At 33.3% G+C, this 13,792-nt stretch overlaps 1 protein-coding gene across 2 annotated transcripts; it reads left to right on the top strand.

Moving 5' to 3' along the window:
* Positions 1–2,208: 2,208 nt before the first annotated feature.
* On the top strand, positions 2,209–13,539 carry LOC112327965 (uncharacterized). Of its 2 annotated transcripts, none has more exons than XM_052453693.1 (2): positions 2,209–3,583; positions 12,562–13,539. In XM_052453693.1, exons 1-2 carry the CDS (start codon positions 2,397–2,399, stop codon positions 13,325–13,327), a joined length of 1,953 nt encoding a protein of 650 aa, XP_052309653.1. In that variant the 5' UTR covers positions 2,209–2,396; the 3' UTR covers positions 13,328–13,539. The 2 variants fall into 2 exon arrangements, with proteins under 2 accessions (XP_052309653.1, XP_024459421.1); XM_024603653.2 differs by lacking the exon at positions 2,209–3,583 and adding an exon at positions 8,755–8,853 and having other exon boundaries at positions 11,390–13,539.
* Positions 13,540–13,792: the final 253 nt, after the last annotated feature.

Genomic DNA, 13,792 nt, shown 5'->3' with positions numbered 1-13,792 from the left:
GAAACCACATGCAGCTGCCCGCTTTCTCCTTCCTCCTTTGAAGCCGACATCAGCGGCCCCTCAACAGACCCGATCTCCTCCCAAAAACCCAGCCACCGATCTACTCTCCTTTGCTACCAGTAGCCCCGCATATAACCCTGCCTTGCCTCTCTTTTCTCCCTCACAAACAGGTTCCAGGAGACCCACAACATATCCGAACTTTCCCCTCATCACAAGCAGCTACCTGCAACAAAAATCACACCCAATTTCGGCCATAAATTACAGCCCCATTCTTACCCAAAAAAGAACCACTGGCAGCTCAAAGGAGGAAAGTCTTCTCCAAATACTACAAATATACTAACCACTTCACCTATGGCCACAACCTCAAGGAACTAGTAAAAAAAACTAGATCTAGATCTGAAAAAAAAGGGGAAGATGAACAGAAGGGAAAAAAAATGTTAAAAGGATGTTAAGGGGCTTACCGCCGACTATATTTAGCCGAGGGCAGCCCCCATAAGGTTTTGTTCTCTCTTTGGCTTTTTCTTATTTGCTTTATAGAGAGAGGTCGGAGCTTCTCTCTCTAGAAAGCCATGTAACAGTGAGTGTGAGAGATAATATGTGTTTGTCTGTGTAGACCGTGAGACAGGGACTAATAATTCTATTTTCATATATATTATGAGTTCATCTACGTTTTCCTTTTATTCATTTATTTTAATTCTTAAACTAAAAGGTTATATATATAATAGGGGTGAGCATTTCCGGTTCGGTCCGGTTTTCATCTAAAAAAATAACCAAATCGGTTTTTTTTTTTTAAAAAAAAAACCGAAACCGAACCGAAACCGGTTCAAACCGACCAGTTTCGGTTCGGTTTGGTTCGGTTAATTGAAGAGAAAAACCGGAAAAACCAGCTTATTTTTTTTGGCTTTTTTATGACTTTTGATGGGGTCATTTAAAAGGCTTGAAAATTTGTAATCGATATAAAAAAACCTATATTCATTGTTTAACTTTTCTTTACCAGAATTTATCTCAAATTACAGGAGAAATATCTTTTAATTTGCACCCCAGTTTTCTCAAACCAATCAACTGTAATCAAAATGCAAAATAAAATTATACAACAAATAACACTTAAATCAAGAAAATAACGCATCTGATAAAACTAAAGAAATACAATCTGCAGGAGTCCTTGAAATTGAAATAAAACGCATCAACAGTCTCTCTTCCAGCACTCACAAAAATAAAACAAAAGGAAAGATGCTGCTATTTTAATATTATTGTTAAGTAAACCATATGCCTTCAACATTTTATTGCTTGTATTTTCTCAGAAACCAAGTGAGAACAAACTGCATAGAAATAAACCAACTATTGAGGCGCGCAAGCATGAACATTAAAAGTTCATCTGGTTCTCTTGAATAGTTCACCTGAAAAGTTTAACAAAATAGGTTAATATAAACTGATAAAAATTAAAAAAGAAAAAAAGAAAAAACAATATAGAAAAGAGAATAGACAGATCCAACTTGGAGAGACAAAGAACTTGAAGGAGCGACTGCTAGTTTTGATTTAGAGACAAAAAGATTGAGAGATGAAGATTTGATTGAGAGATTGAACAAGAGGGAGGGGGGCGGCGACTAAGTTTGCTAGGGTTGGAAGAAGAAACTAACAAGTAGATCTGTATATGGGAGAGATGAAGATCTGATCGAGAGATTGAATAAGAGGGAGGGGGGCGGCGACTAGATTTGCTAGGGTTAGAAGAAGAAACTACAAAGCATATCTGTAGATGGGAGAGAACAGAGATGAAGATTTGATCAAGAGGGAGTGAGGGGAGGGGCGGTGGCTAGGTTAGAAGAAGAGACTGAAATGTAGAAGTAGAAGTGTTGATGGGAGAGAATAGAGAAGAGATGAAGATTTAATCAAAGAGAGAGTCAGAGGGGGGGCGACGGCTAGGTTAGAAGAAGAGACTGAAATGTAGAACTGTAGATGGGTTAGGAAGGTATTTATAGTACCGGTTTTTTTATTTCTATTTGAACCGGTTCGGTTCGGTCCGGGTTAACCGGTTCCTGCATTACAAAACCGAAAACCGAACCGAACCGGGATTTTTTCTAACTATTCTAATCGGTTTAATCAGTTTTTTTTTCGGTTCGGTTTTTTCGGTTAATTTTTTTTCGGTTTTCTCGGTTTATTCGGTTTTCCGGTTTTTTTGCACACCCCTAATATATAAAATAAGGAAAAAGAAAAAAAATGGTCCTTTTGTATGTTGTTTTTAATTTTCTCAAGTTCGTTTTGATCAAATTGTTTGTAACTATGCTGATTTATTTTTGAAAAATGTGTTTGCTAGGGACGTGTCGTCAAAGATTGATTTAGCCCAATTTCTGTCTCAAGATATTGTAGAACTATGGAATGAATGGCAGATTCGGTCATTAATGTTACTCAGTCTCCTTCTGCAAATCTTGCTCACCATTTTTGGAGAACGACGGAAGTATACTAGTGGACGTTTGCTTGGGACTTTTCTTTGGGTAGCATACCTGTCTGCAGATTGGGTGGCAACTTTTTCGTTGGGTATCCTTGCTCGCAGCGAAGCCGACTCCGCAAATCCGAAATTAATTCCTGTATTTTGGGCTCCAATCCTTCTTGTTCACCTTGGTGGCCCTGGAACTATTCCTGTTTATTCAATGGATCAAGCCAGCAAATTATTGATAGGTCGCCTTCTTCAGCTAGTAACCCGAGTTGGTGTGGCTTGTTATGTCTTGTTCAGGTTATGGAACAACAATGTCATCACGTCGGTATTCATTCCCATCTTTGTTTCAGGAATCATCAAATATGGTGAAAGGATTTCGGTTTTGACGAGACTCCACGTATACAATAATGTGTCGCCACGACCTTGTGCGGAAGTACATCGCATCAAGATTAAAGATATATTACCCTGCTACAAGAATACAAGAAGTAATGTCATATATCTCCATGAAGCTCATATTTTATATAAAACGTTCCAGATACTGTCCAAGAATTTTGATCTCGTCAGATCGGATCAAAAATTCACCTATGATTTGGTTTCTAAAAAGGAAGCGGAGGAAGCCTTCCACTTGACAGAAGTTGAGCTGGGATTAAAGTATGATCGGTTTTATTCTAAGGTGACAAGGATTTCCAGGTCTCGCGTCATTCTCCGCTCTACCACCTTCTTATCATCTATTTCTGCATTAGTTTCCTTCTCAATAATGACAAAGAGCAATGGTGTCTATTCGAAAAATGATAAGATTATATCTTACGTGTTGCTGAGTGGAGTTGTGTGCCTTGAAACTTATTCCATCATTATGCAACTCTTTTCCGACTGGACTATGATTTGGCTTACCAGTACTAGTGAAAGAGCTGGTGGTATTCCCCGTGGAATCAATTGTCTTTCTCTGTTACTAACATTTTGGAGGAAGCGCAAAAGATGGTGGTCAGGATCTATGGGACAACACAACCTAATAAGTGCTCAATCAAACAAACCAGTGAACAAGCTTCTTAAGAAGTACTTTCCATGGATCATAGGGAACATTGATAGCCGGAAAAAAGTGGGCAAGGATTTAAAAGAATTGATCTTCAAACAAGTCAAGGATAAACGTTCAAGGTACGATCCTGATTCCAGTGATTTCACTTTCCTCAAGAATCTATTGAAAGAGAGAGGTCGCGAGGCACTTCAAAGCAAGGATTGCATCGGTAAATTTGGATGGAGTGTGGATGGTGTAGAATTCATTCATAGCCTCCTCACTTGGCACATTGCTACTCATGTTTGTTACTTATATGATTCTGATCAGAAGAATGGTTTTCACAAGAAGCGAAAAAGTGTAATATTGAACAGCACATTATTATCCGATTACATGTTGTATCTCCTGGTTAATTGTCCAACCATGTTAGCGAGAGAGCCCAGCGAAACAAGGTATGATGATACGAGAATTCATTTGCGTCGTCTCCTTTTCTGGAATACACATAAAGAAGTGAAGCTCAACATTTCCTTGGAAGAATTGAATGCATTATCGTTTCAGGAAGCTGAAGTGAAAGCCTTTTTCAAAGAATTGCTTCAAAGTCCGTCTACCGTGTTAAAGGAAATTGAAGAACAAGGCAAAGGAGAAATGTCAGCCCTACTAGATGGTTGCATGCTTGCTGTGTCATTGCAGTCATTGGAGAGACGGGATGGTTGGTCAAATGACGAGAAATGGGAAATGATAAGTCATGTGTGGGTGGACATGGTTATGTATGCCGCAAGTCATTGTGGATGGAAGCAGCACACTCATGCACTTGCCCGAGGTGGGGAGCTACTCACTCATGTCTGTCTTCTCATGGCACATCTCGGTTTAAGCAAGCAGTGTCGACCTGCAATAAGTGAACAATTAGCTGATCGGTCTACAAGGCTTGCTGGTATTCTTGAGTCTGAAAAACCTAGCTCCCTGGGTCCGAGGTATATTTCTGTGGAGTAGTACTGTTATTTTTAATGCTTCAATAAGGATGGAACTTTCTCATGTATTGTTATACTATGCCTTTTAGCTTTATTTTGTTGTTTTGATGTATTGAAAGTTTGTAACCTTTTTTTTCTCATTTCATAACTGAAAATATTGTCAATATGTATAATATATGTACCTTTTGTAATGGATCATTTCATAACTGAAAATCAACACCTTCTGCAGACGAAATTGAATTTTGAGAAAACACGGTTCACACCGTGTTTTCAAACACTCTCTAAGACATTACCTGCATCTTATTTGATCTTCGGACACTTAAGGTACATTAATGTATTATAGTTACATGTAAGCATTAATTTTAAATATGAAATAATATGTGATCTGAAGTCATTTGCAATAATCGTTTGTCCAGAATAATAACAAAAACTATTGATTATTAAATAAGCTACAGAGAAAATTAAAGAAATTTCACCTTGATAAACTATGATTTCACCAACATAAAATTTTTATCTTTTTTATCGTGTACATTAACTCATGAATTCACATAGCGTATTAGATATGGTCAAGTGTTAGAAGAATGTTTATCGTGTACATTAACATAGTGATTGAAATTTCACCAACTTTTCTATGTTTGATAAACTACGTCAATAAGCTAATTAAGCTTTCGAATGATTTTCCATTTTATTGGCAAAAAAATTGTAGTAATACACTAAGGGACTTTTGATAAATTGGGTTCAAATAGAATCTTTACTAACATTTCTGAGATATCTGTTTTCATGAATATTTCAAATATTCTGATTGATTTCACCTTTATTATAGATTAGCGATAATCCAGAGATGAATTCAGCAGCTGCTGCTGCTGCTACTATTATTATTATTATGAAATAGGTCTTCTCAGTTTTCACAACTATGACTTATATCCTGAGACTGTATTTAGTTATATGGTTCTGATTGTTTTCGCTTAATCTCCATGCATAATTAATTATCTTTATCAGGGATTAATTAAGGCACAAATTACTGATTGCAATCAAATCACAGGCTTCCATATTAGTCTTCTATCCGTGATCACAATTTTAAATCCTACTTGTTAATCAATAATTAGCACTCCTTGATTCTATATAATTTGAGCAATTTTCAGATAAGCAACCACTTTGTAAATGATAATTTCCTGGTTAGAATCTGAAATTTTCAAGTTGAATGAGTTTCTTTTCTTTTCTTTTTCAGCTTCATGTCAAAAGATACAACTAATGGGACTAAAACGAATCTTGACTCGATCCGCAGCTCATGTTATCTCCAAATATACAAACGAAGCCTGTCTCCTTTTACCATATCCTGATTTCATGACACATGGTTCTTATACCTTTCACGTGATACTACCAAGAATTACCAGCTTATTAAATCCATATAGAAAATTCTAAAAGAGTAATTAAAGACTACGAAAGTGTTCTTCTTCAATCAGTTTTTCCTCGAGCTACTTTTAAATTCTTAATTAAGTTGCAGTACCTTCCATGGGGAGCAAGAAATTTATACTCATGTCCGAAGAAAGTCTGGAATATTTGTGATTGCTGACATGATACTCAAAGTAGAGAGCTTGAAAAAGTTTTTTGGAATAGTGGACATGAATGGTAACTAGAGAAACATTTTATAGAATGTTGTAAATAATAAGAACAAAGTGAATTATGCTTTCTCTTTTGGAACAACCTTTATTTTTTTTTTTTCAATCTGATGAGAATTTAAGCAAAGAATTTGAGAATTACAAATATTTTAGGCAATAAAAGATAAAAACCTCTCTGTTCCTAATACTTAGTTTTAGCTTGTGATTAGAGAAAGTAATTTAGTTATTTATTCTATATATTTATCTCTTGCGAATAACCCTTAATATATATTATAAACCTTTCGTAAAGTTATATGTAGCTTGCGATGAGAGTAAATAGTTTATTTTAGACAATATTTCAGGAAGTACATTTTCAAGTTGTAGTGTCACACAATCTCTAAATAAAACAAAAAAAATCATGGCCAAAAAATTAACTAACGATGTTATTTGACCTGACCGGCTAAATACTCAGGTCAAACTGTGACCAAGTCAACCCAAGATAAAATACAAATAAAAAATTTATTGATTATTTGTATTTATTTTTTATCAAAACAAGGTTACTTTAATTTTTTTTTAATTTTGATCAACTCATGTTGACCCTCCCAACCCATGACCTGGGTCTTATCCCGAGTCGACCCTAATGCAACTATACTATTCGTTAGTTTTACCCATATTTACCTAGCATTTTGCCTATGTTTTATACATAAAATACTTTGATATTATTTATTTTAAGTTATGAAGGTATTTTTGGATGTAAGATTAGAAAAAAGAGTAATTTGAAGAAAAGATTCAGATCATGTTCCAACATGTGTCAAATCTTGGCAGATTTGACCTTCGATCAATGTTTTACGCAGAACTTAAATTATAGAGATTGAAATGAAGTGATTCTAGTGGCATTAGATAGCTAAAATCTATATTTTTCTATACATATATGGCAAGAGAAAAGAAGAAGAAAGAGCATGAAAATCGCAGCCTTCAAAGACAAGTCTTGTATTCTGCTATTTTTTACCTTCGGTCATTTCGACTTGAATATCTTGAGTTAGAGAAGTCCATTTAATACAAACTTAATTTTTTTTGGATTCTTGACTCAAAGACATCAACATACCAAATTGCAGCAGAAAAAAGCTCATATGAGAGATGATTTTTCTAAGATAACCTATAAATTCTGTCAACAGACAAGTTTTGTGAAGAAATAAGTCCAACTTACTTACCAAGCATCCAAACTGATATGACAATTATTTATTCATATGAAAGAGATCTTTTTTTTATCAAATAAACTTCACTAAATTTAAAGTCAAAGCTTGAAAATTTTATGCAAGCCTATTTTTTCTTCTTTACAGGAAAGTAGTTATTGTACTATTTAAATATAAATTGTCTATTTTGGAAAGGACTCCTACTTTTTTTTAGGATACAAACGAACTAGTAGGGGTGTGGGGAAAAGGGTTTTCCTGTCAGATAAAAAGGAAAGCAAGAAAGAAAAAAAGGGTGGCGGCCAGAAAGAAGAAAGAAATTAACTCTAACCTTTTTTTCTACACTCGAAATTATCTTTTCATCTTCTCTCTTTCTTAGTTTTTCAATAGTCATGTAAAACTAAGTTATTTTTTTGGTTGAAAGGATACAAAAGACTTGGATTTTAAAAATTATGAGATCTATTTTATTTTTTCTTTTTAGTTTTGTTGCTACTCAATTTTCAACCCTATTTTGAAGTATTTTTTAGGTGAAAGAAACAAAAAAAAAAAAGCAAAAAACAATGAAAACCCAAAAAATATGTTCTTGATATATTTGTGTTATTTTTAACATTTTCAGCGTTAATTATATCAAAAGGATTCGAATTTCAAATGTTTTTTCAACGTGTTGAGCTTTTAACGTATTATTTTCAAAATCATTAATTTTATTTATTAAGTTGACGTTAATATTGTTTATTTAAAAAAAATAACCAAAATACAGATGTTAGGCCAAATAATTAGAAAAAAAGATTAAATTTTTCACAGTGGGAGGGAGCCGTAAAAAAAAAACCTTACCCTATTTTTCTTTTGGCAATTGTGCCGGCACCCCCTCCCTTTGCCAAACCAGAGCCCCTGCAGTTTTGCTAACCTTCCCTCAGTTTATATATTAAAATTCAACTTCTAGAATTTAGCCTCCAGCTCTAGAAAACTGGATCAACGCCTTATTGGCATAAGATCAATTATTGCTATTCATTATTACACGCAAGATTTTTGGAACAATTGAAATTCATGGCCATGTCATATGCTAATTCCGAGTAAGAAGAGTACTAAATATTAACTTTAATGTGCTGCAAAATCATTTAAAGATTAATTGCGACAAAAGAGATATATTCTCACTTTTTTTTTTCTTTCTCTTTTTGAATAGCCCCCGGTAGTTTTAATTTAATCAAACTGCATGAGGTAGTAATGCATGAGATGTAAAGAAAATTCAAATTTTGTTTGATTCTAGCATATGAATTTGAAAGCCTTGTATTTAATTTTGTTTGATGGAGTTAGCTTGCGAAAAGAAAACGTAAACTACGTGGTATAGTCCTTCTTCTTTTTCAAGTCTTAGCTTGATGAGACAAGAGAAAGTAATTCATTCTTGTTTTTCTCCCTGTTCAAGAATAAGCTTTGATTTAAGTTGTAAGTGTTGAAATTCCTGACGTGCATCTTTCTATAACAGCTAGCTTATCGAAGCTTTGACTTGTGATGAAAGTAAAATATTTATTCCTTTTTTTCTTACAAATAGCAACCTATGATTTATTTGCTAAAATATATGCACACAAGTTCCCATTGTTACACCATCACTTTGAATAAACACACAATTTGGTGGCTGGGAAATTGAAGCATTATTCTTCAGGTATGTTGAGATATGATCAGTTAATGTGTTTATCTTCCATTTCTTTTAATTAATCCTGATAATTAATTTGATTTGTTGAGCATAATTAAGGGAGCTCAGACAGGAAATTAATTTGTGATTTATTCTTGTTTTAAATTTATGCATTACAGTAGATTATTATGTGATTACTAGCATTTTCTTTGATGTTTCTTTAGTTCAACATCATTTAAGCTGGTTAGAAGTTTTGCTAAAAATGTTATTATTTTCAGACATATTTGTTACAACATCATCTGTGATTACTATGCATTACAGTAGATTGTTGGCACACCTGGTCTAATTGAAGGAAATCAAACATGGTCATTCATTCATAATGTGTCTGAAACTGTTCAAAAAATAGATTTCCTTTCCTATTATAACCAAAATTAATTTGATTCCCTTGAAGACAATAGGATGGCACTATCTCTTGACATAATTTGCTACTTAAATAATGATATTAATTATTAAATTGCTTTTATGAATAATTATTTAATCAAATATTTTAATGATAATTAAAAATATATTTTTTCGAAGGTAGTTAAAGGGAAACACTAAATCCACATAGGATTTTCCTGAATCCTAGGTACTATGCATCACTTTTCATTTATCACTAATGCACTTCCCATAGCTTAATTGTTGACAAAATATGATAATCTTTGGTTCTATGAGATTTTAGTTTTTATTTTACTTGAATTTATTTAATGTCAAGGATCATAAATAATTTGAACCTAACAATCTAACTCCTGGACTTTGAGCCATAATTAATATGTAATCAAAATATATACTTTTCAATATTAAAATTAATAGCCATCCAACATTTTTTACTCACTATTCTAATATTACACGTAGTATACACTATTACTGTTTCTTTATACAATCTTAGATTAAAAACTTTAGGCGATTGATTGATGTAAGTTCGTGAGAAAAATAAATAAATATATTGAAATAAGTTAGCTCTTTAATTATAATAATTATATATGGCATAAGTTTTTTTAAAATTTTGTGTACATTATTTTGACTTTAGTTTATTGAAAACTCGTGATTGTTCGTTCTCTAAAAATCAAAATCAAAATTTCAAATAATTATTTTAAGATCATAATATGTTTAAAAATAATTAAATTTTTTTTATGTAAAAATATATAAGAAAGTTATAATTATTTTTTTATATTTGAAGTTTTGATCTAAAATACATTTTATTAATTGCATATTAAACTATGCAATTAACTCCTTGAATTATCAATAAAACTTCAATTATTATTATTATTATTATTGTTATTATTATTATTATAAAATTTAATCACATTATATATATATATTCTCTCCATGATTATCCCAAAAACAATCACATTTTTTTTATAAAAATTTGGGATTTTTTAACACAAGGTTATACATCATTATTAAACCAATACAATTCAAGAATGACAAATGTCATTTAAGTATATTCATTATTATATTATATGAAAATTTTAATGTTCCTTTTAAAGAATATATTCAGATTTAATGTTTTGATTTTTTTATTCAATAATTTTATTTTTTAGTAGGAAGTAAAGAGAAAAAATTTATATCTTTCACAATTTAACTAAATATTTTTGGAAAACTTTAATGTATTTGGAAGAGGAAAAAATAAATACCAAAAACAAAATCCCTAGTTTTCCTATAAATAGAACTAAATATTAAAGTCTAGGTTTATAAAGAGAAAAAGAATAAAAAAAGGGGTGGCTTATTCGTAAAATTGATGTGTAAAAAGAATTTTTTTTAATTCCCCTATAAATCCTGATGGGACATACCCTCATTTTTAGACATAAAAGTGTTTTAGAATTCCCATTTTGTAAGAACCAATAAGAGAATAATTAATTTATCATTATTTCATTTTTCATAATTTAATATAATATAATAGCAACCAGTCAAAAAATATTTTTCATAATTGAATATAATACGGGTCAGTCAAAAATGATTTTAATGATGGACATAATGAGAATACATTTGAACACTCAAAAACTTATTCTATATATATATATATAAGGACCTTTTTTATTTTAATAAATTTATATTTGTTAAACATGTATGATTTTCTAGTTTCCCCTAGAAATGTTTTTTAAGATTAATTAAAAGAACAAAGATGGAAATTATTAGAAAACTATTTGGTGAAAGTAATTTAAACCCGACCAGATCTCTGATTACGAAAAAGTAACTCCAATGTAATTTATTATTTCAAACTATTTTTTGGCTTATTTCAAAACAAAATACTAGGCTTGGCTTCTTAAATGAATTACTTAATTTAAAATTGTTTTTTTTTGTTATATTTTACAAGTCGTGGGATATCTCCATTGCTTGAAACTGACATTTTTTATTAGTTTTCTTTAATTAAGTTAATTTTGGCTAATTTCAAAACAAAATACTAGGTTAATTTATTTTTTAATTTTGTATTTAGTTATCTTTAATTAAGTTAATTTTGGTTTGTTTGGAACTATGCTGATTTTGTGCGGATTTATTTTGTAAATTTTTTGTTGTTATGCCCTAGTCATCAACGATGGATACGCTTCGAATATTGATGTTACTCAGTCTCTTTCTGCAAACTATCCTCGCCATTTTTGGTCGTCGGCGGAAGTGCTTTACTGGATTCTGGCTTCGTTCTGTTGTTTGGTTAGCATACTTGTCAGCAGACTTGGTGGCAACTTTATCATTGGGTATCCTAGTTCGCAGCCAAACCAACTCTGCAAATCCTAACATGATTCCTGTATTTTGGGCTCCAATCCTTCTTCTTCATCTTGGTGGCCCGGAAACTATTACGGCTTATTCATTGGCAGACAATGAATTATGGCTAAGGCGCCTTGTTGAGCTAGTAATCCAAGCTGGTGTGGCTTCTTATGTCCTGTTCAAGTTATGGAGCAAGGATACAATCATATTTGTAGCCATTCCCATCTTTGTTTCAGGAATTATTAAGTATGGGGAGAGGATTTGGGCTTTCAGGTTAGCAACCTTAGAGGATTTTAGCATCAGAAGAGAATATATATCATCCAGCAGCAGAAGTGCATATGAGGTCAGAATTGTTCGTGAAGCTCGTCTTTTGTTCAAAGCGTTCCAGAAGCTGTCCACAAATTTTCTTGTCTTCGATTTTGATCAAACCAAGACCTATGAATTGGTTTCTAAGAAAACTGCGGAAGAAGCCTTCCAGTTGATAGAAATAGAGCTGGGATTCCTGTATGATCGGATTTATTCTAAGGTGACAGAGATTTCTTGGCTACGCGTCATTCTCCACTCTATCACCTGCTTATCCTCTATTTCTGCATTAGTCTTCTTCTCAATAATGACAACGAGAAAGAACGTCTATTCAAAAAAGGATACGATGATATCTTACTTGTTGCTGGTTGGAGCTGTCTTGCTTGACTGTTATTCTATCACTGTGCTTCTCTTGTCCGACTGGGCTGTGATTTGGTTTACTAGTAGTAAATTAGTGGGCGATTTTCTGTATCGAATCAATTGTCTTTCTCCGTTACTATCATTTTGTAGGGAGCAGAAAAGATGGTCAAGATCTATGGGACAACACAACTTAACAAGTGCTCAATCGAACAAGCCATTGAACGAGCTTCGTAAGCAGTACTTCGCAGGGAAATGGAACATTCATAGCCGGGTGGATGTGGATGAGGTTTTAAAAGAATTGATCTTCAAACAAGTAAAGGATAAACGTTCGAGGTACGATCCCGATACCATTGATTTCCTTACCCTCCTTAAGCTATTGGAAGAGAGAGGTAACAATGCGCTTCAAAGATATGATTGTTTCGATAAACTGGGATGGAGCGTGACTCATGTAGAATTCAGTCAAAGCCTCCTCATTTGGCACGTTGCTACTCTTGTTTGTTACATTGACGATTCTCAGAATAATAGTTTTGCCAAGGAACGAAATTGCGTAATGAGCAGCAGATCATTATCCGATTACATGTTGTATCTCCTGGTTTATCGTCCAACTATGTTAGCGATAAAGCTCAGCGGAACAGGGTATGCAGAAACTACCACTCATTTGGGTCGTCTCCTTCGCAGGAATACCTTAGATGAATTGCATGCGTTATTTCTCAAAGAATTGCTTCCAGATCCGCCTGCCATGTTAAATAAAATTAAACTTACTGACGCAGGAGGAATGTCAGCCCTGCTAGATGGTTGCGTGCTTGCTATGTCATTGCAGACACTGGATGGTTGTCCAAATGAAAAGAAATGGGAAATGATAAGTGAAGTGTGGGTGGAAATGCTGATGTATGCTGCAAGTCATTGTGGATGGAAGCAGCATGCTGATGCACTTGCTCGAGGTGGGGAGCTACTCACTCATGTGTGTCTTCTCATGTCACATCTCGGTTTAAGCAAGCCATGTCGACCTGAAGTAAGTAAACAATATTTAGCTGACCAGTCTAAAAGGCTTGATGATCTGTCTGAACGTCAATGGGTCTATGAGATTCCTCTTGCTTAGCTAGTTTAGTCCTCTTGGGGTTTAGCTTTATTTTGTTGTTTTGATGTATTGTAACTTTTCCTCATTTCCGCTGCTTGGTCATTAAAAACATTGCTTGTTCTTAGTCTTTTAGACCTTTCGTTGTCTTGTTTTCTTGGTGTTGTCTTGTTTTCTTGGCATCTTTTATTAATAACACAGGAAAAATAAACAAATCGTCAAACACTATTTTTACTTTCTCTTGAGGCGGATCTTTTCCAGTTTCCCTTTACCAAATGTGGTCACCTATTACATATGAATTGATGTGAGCTTATGATAATGGATGATTCTTAGTAGTCATGTCGGGTCTGCCATAAATAGATGATGATTTGCCCCAAACAAAATGTATAGATGGCTTAGCAAATGCATTTTAGACTAATAAAACAGGTTTGTGCTTAAGAGGAGATCTGGTCATGTCATACCAAAATAATGGTTAAGAAAGACAATAAC

Source organism: Populus trichocarpa, chromosome 6, assembly GCF_000002775.5.
Source record: "Populus trichocarpa isolate Nisqually-1 chromosome 6, P.trichocarpa_v4.1, whole genome shotgun sequence".
Classification (NCBI taxonomy): Eukaryota; Viridiplantae; Streptophyta; class Magnoliopsida; order Malpighiales; family Salicaceae; genus Populus; species Populus trichocarpa.
This window is presented reverse-complemented; position numbering and strand designations above follow the sequence as displayed.